General features: G+C 36.6%; 1 protein-coding gene across 1 annotated transcript in view; it reads right to left on the reverse strand.

Moving 5' to 3' along the window:
• Nucleotides 1-18,853, reverse strand: part of MAP3K2 (mitogen-activated protein kinase kinase kinase 2) — a 96,745-nt gene that overhangs the window by 50,604 nt on the left and 27,288 nt on the right. Inside the window, exon 2 of the mRNA XM_036745569.1 lies at nucleotides 8,888-8,957. Coding sequence (XP_036601464.1) covers nucleotides 8,888-8,891 — 4 coding nt within the window. The 5' untranslated portion in view covers nucleotides 8,892-8,957. The remainder of the gene's footprint in view (nucleotides 1-8,887; nucleotides 8,958-18,853) is intronic.

The following is an 18,853-nucleotide window of genomic DNA, read 5'->3' on the forward strand; positions in this document are numbered from 1 at the left end:
AAAAAAAAAAAAATTCATTTTTCTCCCCTAAGCATTCCTCTTTTCCTAAATTTCCTATTATTGTTGAGAATACTTGCATCCTCCCAGGCCCCCAGGCTCACAACCTAGTTATCACACTTGACTCTTCACTCTCTCTCCTCTTCTCCCCCCATCCAATCTGTTGCCAAGTCCTACAGAGGTAACATCTCTTGTATACATCTCCTCATTTCTGACACTGCCACCATCCTGGTGAAGGCCTTCTTCAAGAAGCCTTCCTAGGTCCCTCTTTATGTTAGTACTTTCCCTCTGACATAGTTTCTAATTATTCTTACATATATCATATTTGTATAAAATTGTTTGTCTGTTGTCTCCCTCATTATACTGTGAATACCTTGAGGGCAGAGAATGTGTTTGCATCACCAGCATTAGCATTTAGTAGACACTTAAATGCTCACTGACTTGATGACCTCTCTATGGTATTTGATATGGCTGACCACCCTCTCTTCTGGGATATTCTGTTCTCTAGGTTCTCATGACACTAGACTATATTGTTTCTCCTCTTAACTATCTGACCACTATTTCTCAGTCTCCTTTGCTGCTTCATCATCCACATCATGTCCTATAATTGTGTATTCTGTTCTTGGCTACCATCTTTTTTCTCTACACTCTCTTACTTGGTAACCTCCTCAGCTCCTATGTAGTCAATTATCTTCTCTATATAAATGACTCCCACCAGACCTACATATCTAGTATAAAGTCTCCTACCTGAGATCTAGTCCCACATCAGCAGAAGCCAACTGACCATTTCAAAATGATGTCAAGCAAGCACCTGAAATACATGTCCAAGACAGAACTCTATCTTTTCCTCTTTTGAACTTCCCTATTACCAAGAAAGGTGCTAAGATTTACAACTTTAGTATCATCCTCAACTCCTTACTCTCTTATCAGTTTCTAATCTTGCTATTTCTTCTTCTATGATATCTCTTCTATCTATCCCATTCTCCCTACTCAGATGAATTCAGATCCTCATCACTTCTCACATGGAATAATGTCAATAGCTTCCTAATTGTTGTTCTTGTTTCAAACCCCTCGCCACTCCAATGCATTCTTCACAAGGCCGCCAAGGTTATTTTCACTAAGAAGAGGTCGTAATAAAATTCAATGTCTCTCTATTGCCTCTAGGAAAAAATATAAATTCCTCTGTTTGGTATTTAAAGCCCTTTAAAATCTTTGCATATTACTACTCCCTGCTGCCCTCACTCTATGATCTAACAGTTCTGTCCTTTTTACTGTTCCTTACACAAGGCACTCCATCCCCTATCTCTATGCCCTTTCACTGGCGGTTCAACATGCCTCACCTCCTTCTCATCCCTACCTCTTGGAATTTCTTACTTTTTTCAAGACTAATATCAGATGCTGCCTTCTATTTGAAGCCTTTTCTTCTCCTCTCCAACTGTTAGAGTCCTCTTGTATTTATTTTTATTATGTATGTATTTAAATATTTATATACTGTCTTCCCCCAAATGTAAAGTCCCTGGGAGCAAGAGTTGTTTCATCTTTAACTTCATATCCCCAGGGCATAGAACAGTGCCTGGATATTGTAAAAATAGATTAATAAAAAAAACTGTAAAAATAAAAATGCTTGCTGATTGACTGACTGTACTTGAGAAGTATTTTGAATATACAGATGGAAAACCTGTGCAACCTCTGGCAAGTCATTTCACCTTCTCAGGGCCTCAGTTTGTTCAATTCTAAAATAAGGGTTGGACTACATTGAGCTCTGGTGCCCAGAACCAAATACAATATTCCAGATGTAGCTTGACCAAGGCAAAGTAGTCGAGTCCAAAACCTCCTTGGTCTTGTACCCTGAATATCTCTTAATGTAGCCTAAGAAAGCATTAGCTTTTGGAACTGCTGACTCATATTGAGCTTACAATCTATTAAAATCCCCAGATCTCTTTCAGGGGAACTGTTGCTGTCTAGTTACTTCCTACCCTTCATTATTTGTGAAGTGAATTTTTAAAAAATCCAGGATAGAGGAAGGGCTTAAATATTTGTAAGGATAAACATATCATTGTTAGATTCGGCCAATATTCTAGCCCATCAAAATCTTTATGCATCCTACTACCCAGTGTTTGCTATCTGTCCCAGCTCTATGACGTCTGCAAATTTGATAAGCACACTCTCCATGACTTTAAACTAGGCAATGATAATAATATTATACAGTACAGGACCAAGCACAGATCCCTAGGGGCACATTGCTGGAGACCTCCACCCAAGATGACATCAAACCATTAGGAGTTACACTTAGATTTGGCTATTCAACCAGTTCAGAATCTACCTAACTGTACACAGATCTAGTTCACATCTTTCTATCTTGTCCATAAAAAAGCTGTAAAATATTTTGCTAAAATCCAGGCAAACCACATCTGTGTTATTCCTTTGATCTACCTGTTTAATAATCTTGACCAAAAAAGGGAAGATTAAGTGTAATCTGAGATGACTTTTTCGTGATGAAGTCACAATGGACTTTGTGATAATCACTTCTTTTTCTAGATGTTCACTAATCATCTTTTTAATACTTTCCAGAATTTTGCTAAGCATAAGAGTTAAAGTAACTGTCCTTCAGTATGCAGATTCCATTCTCTTTTTTATTTTTCAAAACTGAAACATTATTTACCTTTATCTAGGCTTACAGTACCTCTTCCTTCTCCATAATCTTTAAAATATCATTGTCAATAATTCAATCACATGCACCAATTATTTCAGTACTTGTGGATTTAGTTCATTTTAATTGATATGAATATCAAGGGAAAGGAGATTCTCCTACTGTTTCCCTTTTCATCTTGACTATCAATTCCCTGTTTTGGCCACTTTTTTTCTTCTGTTCTTTCTAGCTCAAGACCCATGCTCCTTAGAAGAGACAAAAGACACCTACCCAGCAAAACTGAGTATCATGCTCCAAGGCAAAATATGGATTTTCAATAAAATAGAGGACTTTCAAGCTTTCTCAGTGAAAAGACCAGAGCTGAATAGAAAATTTGACTTTCAAACACAAGAAGCAAGAGAACCATGAAAAGGTAAACAAGAAAGAGAAATCACAAGGGACTTACTAAAGGTGAACTGTTTTGTTTACGTTCCTACATGGAAAGATGATGTATATAATTCATGAGACCTTAGTATTAGGGTGGCTGAAGGGAATATACATATATATACATATGTATATGTATACACACACACACACACACACACATATACATATATACATATGTGTGTGTGTGTGTGTGTGTGTATATATATATATATATTTAGACAGAGGGCACAGGGTGAGTTGAACATGAAGGGATGATATCGAAAAAAATAAAATCAAATGAAGGGATGAGAAAGGAATATATTGAGAGAGGGAGGAAGGGAGAGATAGAATGGGTAAATTATCTTGCACAAAAGTGGCAAGAAAAACCAGTTCTGTTGGGAGGGAAGAGGGGACAGATGAGGGGGAATGAGTGAATCTTGCTCTCATCGGAATTGACCTGAGGAGGGAATAACATACACACTCAATTGGGTATCTCACCCCACAGGAAAGAAGGAGGAAGGAGACAGAAAAGGGGTGACAATAGAAGGGAGGGCAGATAGGGGGAGGAGGTAATCAAAAGCAAACACTTTTGAAAAGGGACAGGGTCAAGGGAGAAAATTTGGATAAAGGGGGATAGGATAGGAAGGAGCAAAATATAGTCAATCTTTCACAACATGAGTATTATGGAAGGGTTTTGCATAAAGATATGTGTGTGGCCTATGTTGAATTGCTTGCCTTCTTAGGCAGGGTGGGTGAGGAGGGAAGAGGGGAGAGAATTTGGAACTCAAAGTTTTAAAAGCAGATGTTCAAAAAAAAGTTTTTGCACGCAACTAGGAAATAAGATATACAGGCAATGGGGCATAAACCTCTATCTTGCCCCACAAGAAAGTAAGGGAAAAGGGGATGAGGGGGAGGGAGTGGGGTGACAGAAGGGAATGCTGACTGGGGAATGGGGCAATCAGATTATATGCCGTCTTGGAGTGGGGGAGAGGGTAGAAATGGGGAGAAAATTTGTAATGCAAACTTGTGAAAATTAATGCTGAAAAGTAAAAATATTAAATAAATAATGATTTTGTCTTGCCAAAAAAAAAAGAGAGAGACAAAAGAAGCAAAATACAAATTAAGTAGTTTTGCCTTCTATTGCTAGTTATAATTGTCTCATCCACTCTAGGCTGTGGTCTTTTTTCTTATGAATCTTTTTTTTTCCTCAACATTTTTTTGTTTGTTTCTAGCTTTCATTTTCAACTATAGCTCATTCTGAACACTTCTGATACTATTCCCACAGAATCATGCATGCTTTTTTTTTTTGGAGTAAAATGTAAAGGAAGTGAATTTTCTTTTTTTAAAAAATAAGTTAATTAATTTATTTTTAGTTTTCAACGGTCATTTCCATAAGTTTTAAATTTCTCCTCCTCCCCAAGACGGCATGCAATCTGATATAGGCTCTACATATAAGTTCCTATTAAACTTATTTTCACATTAGTCATGTTGTATAGAAGGATTAGAACGAATGGAAGGAACCATAAGAAAGAAAAAACAAAACAAAATAAAAAAGGAAAATAGTTTACTTTAATCTGCATTCAGATTCCATATTTCTTTTTCTGGATGTGGATGGCATTTTCCATCATGAGTGTTTTAGAACTGTTTTAGGTCCTTGCATTGCTTAGAAGAGCTAAGTCTATCAAAGCCATTCATCACACACTGTGGCTGTTACTATGTACAACGTTCTCCTGGTTATGCTCACTTCACTCAGCAACAGTTCATATAAGTCTTTCCAGGTTTTTCTGAAGTTTGCTTGTTCATCATTTCCTATAGCACAATAGTATTCCATTACATTAATATACCACAACTTGTTCAGCCATTCCCCAATTGATGGGCATCCCTTCAATTTCCAGTTCTTGGCCATCACAAAAAGAGGCGCTATAAATGTTTTTGTACATGTGGGTTCTTTTCCCATTTTTATGATCTCTTTAGGATACAGCCCTAGAAGTGGTATTGCTGGATCAAAGGGCATGCACATTTTTATAGCCCTTTGGGCAAAGTTACAAATTGCTCTCCAGAATGGTTAGATCAGTTCACAACTCCACCAACAATGAATTAGTGTTCCAATTTTTCCACATCTTCTCCAACATTTATCATTTTCCTGTTTTGTCATGTTAGCCAATTTGATAGGTGTGATGTGCTACCTCAGAGTTGTTTCGATTTGTATTTCTCTAATCAATAGTGATTTAGAGCATTTTTTCATATGACTGTAGACAGTTTTAATTTCTTCCTCTGAAAACTGTCTGTTCATATCCTTTGACCATTTATCAATTGGGTAATGACTTGTATTCTTGTAAATTTGACTCAGTTCTTTACATATTTTAGAAATGAGGTCTTTATCAGAGACACTAGTTGTAAAATTTTTTCCCCCAGTTTTCTGTTTCCCTCCTAATCTTGGTTGCATTGACTCTGTGCAAAAATGTTTCAATTTAACATAATCAGAATTATCCATTTTGCATTTCATAATGTTCTCTATCTCATTTGGTCATAAATTCCTCCATTCTCCATAGATCTGACAGATAAACTATTCCTTATTCCCCTAATTTGTTTATAGTATCAGCCTTTATATCTAAATCATGCACCTATTTAGACTTTATTTTGGTATACGATCTCAGATGTTGGTCTACACCCAGTTTCTGCCATACTATTTTCCAGTTTTCCCAACAGTTTTTGTCAAATAGTGAGTTCTTATCCCAGAAGGTGGGGTCTTTGAATTTATCAAACACTAGATTAGTAATCACTGACTACTGTATCTTGTGTACCTAACCTATTCCACTGATGTACTCTTCTAATTCTTAGCCAGTACCAAGTATTTTTGATGATTGACACTTTATAATACAATTTAACATCTGGTATGGCTAGACCACCTTCCCTAGCATTTCTTTTCATTAATTCCCTTGATATTCTGGAACTTTTGTTCTTCTAGATGAATTGTTATTATTTTTTCTAGCTCTATAAAATAATTTTTGGTAGTATGATTGGTATGGCACTGAATAAGCAAATTAATTTAGGTAGAATTGTCATTTTTATTATATTAGCTCAGCCTAACCATGAGCAACTGGTGTTTTTTCCAGTTATTTAGATCTGACTTTATTTGTGTGAAAAGTGTTTTATAATTGCGTTCATATAGTTCCTGGGTTTGTTTTGGCAGGTATAGACTCCCAAATATTTTATAATGTCTACAGTAACTTTAAATAGAATTTCTCCTTCTATCGCTTGCTGTTGGGCTTTGTTAATAATACATAGAAATGCCAATGATAGATTTATGTGGGTGTATTTTATATCCTGCAACTTTGCTAAAGTTGTTTAGTATTTCAAGTAGTTTTTTACTTGATTCTCTAGGATTCCCTAAGTATATCATCACATTGTCTGCAAAGAGTGATTACTTAGTTTCTTCTTTGCCTATTCTAAATTCCTTAAATTTCTTTTTCTTCTCTTATTGCTAAAGCTAGCATTTCTAGTACCAAACTGAATAATGGTGGTGATAATGGACATCCTTGTTTTACCAACAATCTTACTGGAAATGCATCTAGCCTATCCCTATCACACAGAATGCTTGCTGATGATTTTAGGTAGATGCTACTTATTTTAAGGAAGGTTCCATTTATTCCTATGCTTTCTAGTGTTTTCAATAGGAATGGCTGTTACATTTTGTCAAAAGCTTTTTCTGCATCTATTTAGATAATCATATGGTTTGTTAGTTTTCTTGTTGATATGATCAATTGTGCTGATAAGTTTTCCTAACATAGAACCAGCCCTGCATTCCTGGTATGAATACTATCTGATCAGAGTGTATTATTCTCATGATAAGTTGCTCATGCATGCTTTTTTATTCAGCCTTTGATACTTGCCCTTGCTTTCCTCTCCAGTACATCTTCTTAAAATCTAAGTTAGGTGGTGAGTTTCCTGTGCATCCACAATGATCTCTTCAGATAACCCCTCTACATCCTCATCATAAGAATTGCTTCTATTTGTCTCTTCAGAATTTAATTCTCAAGAGCTTCCTGACCTTCTTGGTCTGATTTTCCCTATAGAATTCTAGTGTGTCATCTTACCTATCTAGTCTTCTTTTGGAGCACTAGAAATCTGTTCTTCAAAAATCTAAGATATATATCAGATTATGCCTGGCCTTCCTCTCCTCTATTACAAACTCTAAGAGGCAGTGGACACTTACCCCTGAGGTACCTATCATTTCCACTGGAGCAACCAGTTACCCCCTATTAGTGAAAATCAGCTCCAGATAAGCTGGGGAAAGCTAGGTGATGTAGTGGATAGAATGCTGGGCCTGGAGTCAGGAAGACCTGAGTTCAAATCCAGCCTTAGACACTTGGTAGCTGTGCAACCCTGGGCAAGTCATTTAACCCTGTTGGACTCAGTTTCCTCATCTGGAGGATGAGAAATGAGCTGGAGAAGGAAACAGCAAATCACTTCAGTATATTTGTCAAGAAAACTCCAAAGGGGGCCACAAGGAGTCAGAGACAACTGAAATGACCAATTATTAGCTGTTCTGTTTTTGGCAGTGACATCTTCTATTAAGCTTCTGCTTGTTATCTATTTCCTCTTTCTGCTCAGGTGGCATCTGCAATATGTTCCCATTAAAAAATTCTTACTGATTTTCACACAAAAGCTCTTTATTATTTCCCAACTCTGGTTCCTAGATGTCCCAAGTACATGAATAATTCTTCTTAATACGAAATAAAAGGCAGTATGGCATAATGGATAGAGCCTTGGATTTTGAGACAGGAAGCTCTGGGTTCAAATCCTATCTCAGACATTTACTGTGTGATGCTAGGCAAGTCACATCATTTCTTTATCTGCTTCCTCATCTGCAAAATGGGGTAATAATAGCACTAACCTCAGTTCTGAAAATCAAATGAGATAATGATCCAAAGATAATAAAACTCTACCTTACCTCCCTCTCCCCCTTTACCTATTTTGTTTCATTTAAATACAGTATACTGATTCAGAAGCACATTCTAAGCATAGGTCTCATCCTATCAAGGCCGACTAATACGTATGAGGTAAAATTAGTATGGTTCTGAAGGGTCTAAAGGTCATTTCTTGGTGCCTAAACACTGTGTTTTTTTATATAGTCACTTGAAGCCATGTGTTTTACAATTCACTTCTTTCTCGAATTTTGCCTGTCAGCTTCTAGGTTTCTCAAATGCTATTCTTCCTACTTTATAGTTATTCCCTATGGTATCTGGCTTGATGGATATACACAGGCAGCTTTTTTCCCCTTCACCTTTAATTTAAAGTCTTTCTGATTAGATTTACAAAATTCCAGGAAAATACATTCTTACTCATTTGACACTTGTTAGGTATATTCTATCTCTGGCTAGGAGACTACTGCTTCTATATTTTAAGCTGTACAGTTCCTTTTTCATGTTTCCAATGTCTAACTAATCATGTCATCTAGTTCAAGTTACTCCTTGATTCAAATATTTCCTCAGACTACTTATGAATATTGTCTTTATAGCTGTTCTGTTTATGTGCGTTTGTGGGTTTTTTTTTTGCCTTTTCCATATTAGATTACAAGGGATATTTCTTTCACTTTTTAAAAAATCTCCCTTTAGCACTAATATAAAAAGCATCCAACAGTGGCTGACATTAAGAGTGCTCAGCAAATATGTGTCAAGCAATTACAATACAACTGAATATATTATTCCAACACCTGATAAAAGTCTGTACAACAAATTTTCAAAATCACCTAGTAACACCCCCTCTTCGACCCAGGAAAATTTATTCCTTTAATTTAAAGTTAACCATGCTCTGGTTTTGGTATAAACTCACCCATAGTGGCAACCAGCTTGATAAATTGCTCTTTAGAAAAACGGGTCTCCCATCAGCATTCTTTAAATCCCTTAAAAAAGAAGGAAAAATATTTTAATAATTATTATATATTTAAAAAATAACAACAGGCGACATTTACATGGCATTTTAAGATTTGCAACTTACTTCGTGTATATTATCTCATTGATTCTCACAATCCTGTAAGATAGGTACTATCATATATCATCCCCATTTTACAGATGAAGACACTGAAGCTGATAATGTTTAAGTGATTTGCCCAGAGCCATGGAGTTAGCGTCTGAATCAGGATTTCAACTCATCACTTCCTAATTCCAACCCCAGCATTTTATTTACTGTCACCTAAATTATCTAGGGAGACCCGAGTTCAAATCTAACCTCAGACACTAGCTGAGTGACCCTGGGCAAGTCACTTCACCTCTGGCTGCCTTACTTTCCTCAACTATTAAATGTGGATCATAATAGAACTTCCCTCACAGGGTTGCTAAGTGAGGATAAAATGATAATATCTGTAAAGTGCTTTTAGCACAGTTCCTGGCACATTGTGGAAGCTTAATAAATACTTGTTGATTTCCCTTGCTGCTCATTCAGTAGAACAAAAAGAGAAACTGTCAAGTGGAAAAACATCTTTGTATTAAATGCCATTTTATCTTTCCTTATACCTTATCTTTTCTAAATCTGTTCTTCACCATAATTTACAATCTCTTCTCCATTCAATACTTTTCTACTAAATCATTCCTCCATTGTCTTTACTTTTCTACCATTCCCAATCTTGACCCTTTTATTAAACTCTACAATATCCTTTACAACTGAATCCCTTTCCTCCTTACCTTATCACGATCCTTGTCTAGTCAAATGCCAATCCTGAATTACTCCTACCATCTGTCAGACTAGTCCTATCTTAATCACCTGTTGCTGAACAGAGCCAGAAAAAGCCAAACAACTCAGCAAACTGGATTCCTTACAAATTTATGTGATATAAACTCAACTGGTTCCTAATCACAGTAAGACGGTCCTTTAATTCTTCCATAATTGATGCTCTACCCAAATGTATCTCCATCATAGCATATAATGCTTGCTTTTGGTTTTATATTTTTTGTATATACAAAAAGTCATTCTCTGCCTATACTTTGTAAGGTTTTTAGCATAAAAGAGTTGCACTTTGTCAAAGGCTTATTCTATAGCTACTGAGACGATCATGTGGTTTTGGGTAGATTGGTTTTAAATACGATTATGGTGATTGCTGTCCTAACACTTGCATCTCATAAATCCCATTTGATCATAATAAATGATTTCTTGCACAAACTGTTACAGTCTGACAGGATTTTTTTTTTTAATTTTTTGGGTCAATGTTCATGAATAATATTGGCCTGCAGTTTTCTTTTCATATTTTATATTTTTCTGGTTTAGGTATTAGGGCTAAAGTTGTTCAGATTCTGGGTGGTTTTTATTCCTTTCAATTGCTGAGAATAATTTGTGAAGTATGGGTACTAACTGTTCTTTAAAAGTTTGACAGAATTCTCTTGGCCCAGGAATTTTTTTCCTTTGGCAGTTCCTTTACAGCTAGATCTATTTCCTTTTCTAATACTGAGTTGTTGAAGAACTGTTATCTTCTGATAGTTTGGGTAATTTATATTTTTGAAAGTATTTCTCTATTTCTTTTGTGCTTTCAGTTTGTTAGCATATATATTCATAGTATGTTCTGATTACTCTTTTCATTTTGTCTGGTTTTAGTGTGACTTCACCCTGCTCTCATTTGCTATTTTATTGATTTAATTTTTGACTCTCTTCTTTTTAATTAGATTAGCTAAGGGTTTATCAATTTTATTACTCTCTTCAAATTGCTAGTTTTAAACTGTATATCATTTCTATGGTTTTTTGGTTTCCAATTTACCTATTTCCCCTCTAATTTTTAGCATCTCTGTTGTGCTTATTTTAGGTTTATTTGTTGATTTTCTAATTTTAAAAAATACATTAATTAATTATAATCAATAATTAATATTTAATTAATTAAATTAATAATTAGATATTAATACTATTAATCTTCTCTTTTTCTATTTTGTTAGACTAAGATTTTCCCCAAGGACTGATTTAATTACATCCCCCAAATTTTGGTGTGTTGTTTCATCATTAACATTTTCTCTTACATAATTATCATTTCTATGATTTGTTCTTTGACCCATTTATTATTTTGGATTTCATCATTAAGTCTCTATTTGGACTGTATCTTTTGTTTGTGGTCACTGAATCAGTTTCTATTCTTGTTGCATTATAGTCTGTAAAGAATCTATTTACTATTTCTGCCTTTTACATTTGTTTATAAATCTCTTTGAACTAAAGTTCTTGGTCATTTTTGGTAAAAGTTCCATGTGGTGCAGAAAAACATGTATATTCTTTCACTACAATTTAGAAGATGTCACGAGCCTTTTAACTAATCTCTCCAACAATTTGTTCAGTTCCACATTTTCCCTTTTACTTCTCTGCTAGTTATCCAAACCAATAGCAGGATATTGAAAGCTCCTTTCACTGTATGTCTTTTGGAACCTCATATGTTTTCTTTATGACTTTGGATGCTAAGGAACTTGGGGTAAGTTTGTTACTGATATTGGTTTGCTGTCTATGGCTCCTTTCAGAATAATATAGTTTGTCCCTTTTTATTTTTTGAATATTTGTTTTTGCTTTGGCTGACAGCATGAGTACAACCTCTGACTTTTTTAGATTTACTTGATGCACAGTAAATTTTTTTCCCATGCCCTCAGTTTTATTTTTGTTTTTTAAGTGTGTTTCTTGGTAAGCAGTGGATTATAAGGTTTTGTTTTCCTATCCAATCTGTCACTATTTCATTTTATTCAATTGTTTAATCCATTTACAATTGAAGTTATAAGTTAGACTTTTATTTTCCTCCATTTCTCTATTTTTTTTCCAAGTTATGACTCCACCCCACCCCTTTTGTTGCAAACACATTATTATGTTCTTTCAATTATTTTACTTTACTTTTTCTTAAGGTAGTCCTGGTTCCCACTGGCTCTCTTCCCCTCCTATGGATCCATTTTTCTCACTTGTTAACTTTTTCCCTTTAGGTTTTTATTTGTTCCATTCTCCTATTATCTGGGAATATATTTCTTTCTTTTTTCTTCTCAGTCAACTAAATTCCCTCTTCCTCTCCTCACCTCTAGCTATTCCTGCTCATTATCAATTTTAATTTTCTTAAAAAGAGTTATCTTATTTTCTTCATTATCCATCTTTTCTCTGTTTGCACCCTCATTCCCTGATTCATGACCCCTATAATCATCTGATCTCTCTTTTCTCTATATTCTTTATATAACTGAAGCTTCAAAGTTATCCATTCTAAGCTCTGTCCTCTAGGTGCTTTCTGACACTGTCTTGTAGGGTTTACCCAATGGGGTTCCCTTTTCCATTGTGCCTCACTCTCAGAAGAATGTCAATTATTGTAAATGTCAGAAAGGACACTCCCCCCACTATATTCTCTCTTACTGACCTTTTTTTCCCTTCCACATTTGCCTAGAAATCACCTCCTTGTGTTCATGTTCTCCCACTCCTCCAAGTACCAATTCCAATTTGCCCCTCCCAGAAAGTAGATTTTTCAGGTACCAAATGCTCCAGGCCTCATCTAGTACACTCTCCAGGTACACTCATCAACGGCCACCTCTAAAGTCAGGTCTCCTTTCTTTCCTTTTACATCTTTTTTTTCCCCTCCTCTCATCCACTCCTCTGTAGGCTCTTCAATTTCTGAGACCACAAAGGCCACTTTCCCCCCACTGCCAGACTTTGATTAGACCCAGCACATTACTTACGCCTCTCTATCCCCCTGCTACCCTTCTCTCCTCACCTTTCACACACCCTCCTATGTTGTAACATAGTCCCACAAAAGAAGCATTCACTTGTAGGTAGGATGTCACTAGGTTCTGTCCATAATGCTCCCTGTCTGCTTCTTCATTGTTACCATTGCAAGATTTCTGCTTTTATACGTGTCTCCTTGTGAACCTTTAGAAAGAAGTCTACTTTTGGTCTTTTTATTTTCACTCTGTTGCTATTGTCATTTATTTACTCTATCAATTCATGAAGCAAATAATCTCTTCAGTTCTGGTTTTCTTCTTTTTTTTTCAGCATTTTTTTTTTTTGCCTATTCTCTTATACACACACACACACACACACACACACACACACACACACACACACACTATTTTTAGTTTACAACACTTGGTTCTACATAATTTTGAGTTCCATATTTTCTTCCCTCCTTCCCCCCCCCTCCCCACAATGGCATGGAATCCCATATAACTTTCATGTATAACTTCACATCGAATTAATTTGTACACTAATCAAGTTATGGAGAAGAATTATGACCACTGAAATGAATCATGAGAAAGAAGAAACAGAAACAAACAAAAAAAAAAAACCAACCCAAAAACAAAAACAAAAGAGAGGGAAAAAAAAGGAGGAAAAACAAGGTTAGCATTAAGTGTGCCTCAATCTGCATTCATACTTTATAGTTCTTTCTCTGGATGTAGACAGCATTCTCCATCGTGAGTCCTTTGGAGTTGTCTTTGTACCTTGTGTTGCTGAGACGAGCCAAGTCTGTCGGGGTTGGTCCTCACAGAAACCATATATCTGTGGTTGTGTATAATGTTCTCCTCGCTCTGCTCCGCTCCCTCAGCATTATGTCATGTAGGTTTTTCCAGATTGTTATGAAGTCCGTATCATCCCCATTTCTTATACCACAATAGTATTCCATTACCTTCATATACCACAGCTTGTTCAGCCATTCCCCAATTGATGGGCATCCCTTCAATTTCCAATTCTTAGCTACCACAAAAAGAGCTGCTATAAATATTTTTGTACATATGGGTCCTTTTCCCGCTTGTGTGATCTCTTTGGGATACAACCCTAGAAGTGGTATTGCTGGGTCAAAGGGTATGCACATTTTTATAGCCCTTTGGGCATAGTTCCAAATTACTCTCCATAATGGCTGGATCAGTTCACAACTCCACCAGCAATGTAACAATGTTCCAATTTTCCCACATCCTCTTCAGCATTTAGCATTTTCCTATTTTGTTATTTTAGCCAATCTGACAGGAGAGATGTGGTATCTAAGAGTTGTTTTGATTTGCATTTCTCTAATCAGTAGTGATTTTGAGCATTTTTTCATATGCATATAGATCTCTTTAATTTCATCCTCTGAAAACTGCCTGTTCATATCCTTTGACCATTTCTCAATTGGGGAATGACTTGTATTCCTATATATTTGGCTCAGTTCCCTGTATATTTTAGAAATGAGGCCTTTATCAGAGACACTAATTGTAAAGATTTTCTCCCAATTTTCTGCTTCCCTCCTAATTTTTGTTGCATTGGCTTTTTGCGTACAAAAACATTTCAATTTAACACAATCAAAATTATCCATTTTGCATTTTGTAATGCTCTCTATCTCTTGTTGGGTCATGAATTCTTTTCTTTTCCATAAATCTGATAAGTAAACTATTCCTTGCTTTCCCAAATTACTTATAGTATCAGCCTTTATTCCTAAATCATGAACCCATTTTGACTTTATTTTGGTATATGGTGTAAGATATTGGTCTATGCCCAGTTTCTGCCCTACCATTTTCCAATTTTCCCAACAGTTTTTGTGAAATAGTGAATTATTAGCTCAGAAGCTGGCCTCTTTGGGTTTATCAAAGAGTAGATTGCTATAGTCATTGACTTCTCCATCTTGTGTTCCTATCCTATTCCACTGATCCACAACTCTGTTTCTTAGTCTGGTTTTCTTTCTAAAAATGTTTCCAACTCTTTTGTCCTGAATGGTTAACCTCAGATTTGCAGGCTAGGTCAACCTGGGCTGCATCCTAACTGCCAATGTTCTCTGGAACACATTATTCCATTCCCTCTTCCTTTTTCTAGTGGGTATGGAATAGTCTTGTGTTATTCAAATGCCCCTTCCTTTGTATTTTGTTTTCCTTTTTCCAGGTGGCTTGTAGAACTTCTTGTTTTAAAATTCTAATTATCAAATTTTACCACTATGCGTCTTGGAATTCGCAGCCTTTAGTTTTTGTATTTGTTTTTTGTTTTTTTAATTGGAGGCAGTCTGTGAATTCTTTCAGTTGGGATTTCATTTTCTATGTTCGGAAGTTCTGGACGATCCCCTTTTGTCACTTGCTACCTTATGATGTTAAAAGTTTTTTGTCCTGTTGTGTTCTTTTGGAAGACCTATGAACCTTAGGTTGTTTCTACAGTTTCTGTCTTCAAGATCTGTATGTTTTGCTTGCATAGTGAGCATATTTTCTTTTAATGTTTTTGGGTTTTGTTTCTCTTCTGTCCTTCATTTCTATGTATTTGTATTCCTAATCTATTGTTCTCTCTTGTTTCTTTTGTGAGCCTTGCCAGTGTAGATTCCAGTTTTTCCTATTCTACTCGTTATTGCTCATAAACTCTTCTCTCATAATTCTCACTTCTTTTTTAAACCACTCAGAAACAGTGGTTCCATGTTATCCTTCATTTTGCAGAATTTATTCATAGATACCTGGCCTCATTTATTAGATAGGGAGGTCATATTTCCTTCTGTTGATGTTTTTCCTGTTGATTTATCTGTTTATGTTCAAGCTGTTTGAGACTTCTTCTTAAAACCCTTGATACTTTTGGTGTCTCCCCCATCTCTCTTCCCCTTTGTTTTCCTTATCACTCACTTCCAGGATTCCTTCTCTCTGATTGTGGTTTCCTTGGGGGCTGGATACCAAATTATCTCAGCCTCCTCCCTCACTGGACAAAATTCAAAGAACACCAGCCTAGGTGTCTGTGTCAGCAGACTTGAATGGTCAGAAATGGTCCCAGCTAAATGCTGTGCTCCTTTCCTTTGGCTTGTTGGAATCCTGCAGTTCCCCATACACAAGAGTGTCTAGTTCTGGTGATTTGTCTTACTCCCTCTGTTCTTTAGTTCTTTGGCCTCACACTGGCAGTTTAGATCCCTGATGGCAGTGGCATTCAGATTTTTGCAGAATCCACAGGAGGTTTCTGCTCCTGAAGAGCTGTGGTCAAGATGGCTATCAAGGCCTGAGCAAAATTCCACAATCTGGAGCCAGGGTCTCTATGGCACTGGAAAGAGGGAGGTGATAATGAGGTACAAGATTAGGTTTTAATGTAAACTTGTGTTATGTCTTTAAGTCTACTAGTGCAACCCTGTATAACAACAATGCTACTTGCTACTACTATGGCTGTGCAAGGCCAATAACACCAGCACACAGGAGGGCTGCTAGCACAGATTCTTTGATCTGCTTTTCTAAGGAAAACAACTTTGAGGGGTTTACAATATCACTTTAATATATATATGTATGTACACACACACACACGTATATCATTCACTTAGTTCAAGGGAAAAAGTCAGCACCCTCAATTTTAAAGAAAACAAACAGAAATTACAAGCAGAAATTATATAAAAAGAGCAAAATAACACAAATCAGTAGACAGGCTTCTAGCTGTTATCCAAGACATTACATACATAGTTACCAGAGAGAGAAGCACCAACATCAGGGTTTTTCAAAGTCAGGGGGCTCCAATGGCTACCCAGAGTCTCATCTGGTCAAATCACACAACACTCTTCCAGTGAGTGAGCCTCCCAAACAAAATGCTAACCTCAAAGTATATATACACTTCCTCAGAGTCAGAGGGTGCCACAATCACGTGACTCAAACCCATGTGATCTAAGCCTTCCCCTGACTCAAGCAGGTCATCAAAGACTCCTTATTCAATCAAAGATTTTTGATTAAAACAAAGGCAAGACTCAAAGGCCCTTGACTGCCTTAGTGCCAAGAAGCATTCCAAAACAAAAGACAACAATAATTCTCACTTTACTTGCCATTACATTATGATCCTAGTAGTGGAGAAGGCAGAAGGGTACTAAGACAGCTCGGGGTCAGTAAACATCAGCTCCTGGATTTTGTTTTGCTTGATCAATTTTGGATTCTTAATGTCCTACATCATGGAAACACATGAAATCATTTTATCTTTGGCACAACATTTCTGTTTTGGAGACGTCTGAGAGGTTGTGGCAATTGGAGAAAATGTCTAGTCTGCTATCTTCTTGTTCACATGAACTGGAAGTCCCATAATCCCATTTCTTCCTGTCTTCACCTACAGATTGCGTCCATAATCACCTCCCCTTCCCCATCTCGAATCTAAATCTATCACTTATTCATTCCCTGCCACTTACAAACATGTGCAAAAGTCTCCCAACCTTAAATTTTTTTATTATATCCCACCACCCCCTTTATTGTCCAAAATAGCTGACCTTCTCAAACTTCTAGAAAAAGCTTACTACAATCACTGCTTCCACTTCTACCCTCACTTCTTAAGACCCTGAAATCTAATTTCTGATCTCACTGCTCAGCTGAAATCTGCTCATTCTAAAGTCACCAATGATTTCTAAGTTGCTAAATCTGATGGCCTTAACTCAATCCTCATTTCCTGACTTCTCTGCAGCATCTAATACTGTTGACTACTCTCTTCCTGGACATTCTCCTTTCTCTGGGTTCTCATGACACTATTTCTCCTCTTACCTATCTGACCACTACTTCTCAGTCTGCTGCTTCATCATCCAAATCAAGTCTTAAAATTCTGTGTATTCTGTCCTTGGCTACTATCTCTTCTCTATACTCTCTCACTTGGTGACATCATCAGCTCTCATGTGGTCAATTATCTCCTCTATGTAAGTGACTCCCAGAACCTATGTTTATTTTTAAAATTTATTTAATATATTTAGTTTTCAGCATTGATTTTCACAAGAGTTTGAATTACAAATTTTCTTTCCATTTCTACCCTCCTGCCCACTCCAAGATAGCGTATATTCTGGTTGCCCCATTCCCCAGTCAGCCCTCCCTTCTGTCACCCTACCCCCCTCCCATCCCCTTTTCCCTTCCTTTCTTGTAGGGCAAGATAAATTTCTATGCCTCACTGCCTGTGTATCTTATTTCCTAGTTGCATGCAAAAACATTTTTTTTTTGAACATCGTTTTTAAAACTTTGAGTTCCAAATTCTCTCCCCTCTTTCCTCCCCAACCACCCTTCCTAAGAAGGCAAGCAATTCAACATAGCACACATGCATATCATTATGTAAAACCCTTCCACAATACTCATGTTGTGAAAGACTAACTATATTTTGCTCCTTCCTAACCTATCCCCCCTTAAGGAATTTTCTCCCTTGACCCTGCCCCTTTTCAAAAGTGTTTGTTTTTGATTACCTCCTCCCCCTATCTGCCCTCCCTTCTATTGTTCCCCCTTTTTTATCTTCTTCCTCCTCCTTTCCTGTGTGGTAAGATACCCAATTGAGTGTGTATGTTATTCCTTCCTCAGATCAATTCCAATGAGGGCAAGATTCACTCATTCCCCCTCACCTGTCCCCTCTTCTCTTCCTACAGAACTGCTTTTTCTTGCCACTTTTATGCAAGATAATTTACCCCATTCTATCTCTGCCTTTCTCCCTCTCTCAATATATTCCTCTCTCATCCCTTAATTTGATTTTATTTTTTTAGATAACATACACACACACACACACACACACATATACACACACAAACACACACACACACATATTCCCTTCAGCTACCCTAATACTGAGGTCTCATGAATCATACACATCATCTTTCCATGTAGGAATGTAACAAAACAGTTCAACTTTAGTAAGTCCCTTGTGATTTCTCTTTCTTGTTTACTTTTTCATGCTTCTCTTGATTCTTGTGTTTGAAAGTCAAATTTTCTATTCAGCTCTGGTCTTTTCAGTGAGAAAGCTTGAAAGTCCTCTATTTTATTGAAAATCCATATTTTGCCTTGGAGCATGATACTCAGTATTGCTGGGTAGGTGATTCTTGGTTTTAATCCTAGCTCCACTGACCTCCAGAATATCATATTCCAAGCCCTTCGATCTCTTAATGTAGAAGCTGCTAGA

This window comes from Trichosurus vulpecula, chromosome 2 (genome assembly GCF_011100635.1).
Source record: "Trichosurus vulpecula isolate mTriVul1 chromosome 2, mTriVul1.pri, whole genome shotgun sequence".
NCBI classification, from domain to species: domain Eukaryota; kingdom Metazoa; phylum Chordata; class Mammalia; order Diprotodontia; family Phalangeridae; genus Trichosurus; species Trichosurus vulpecula.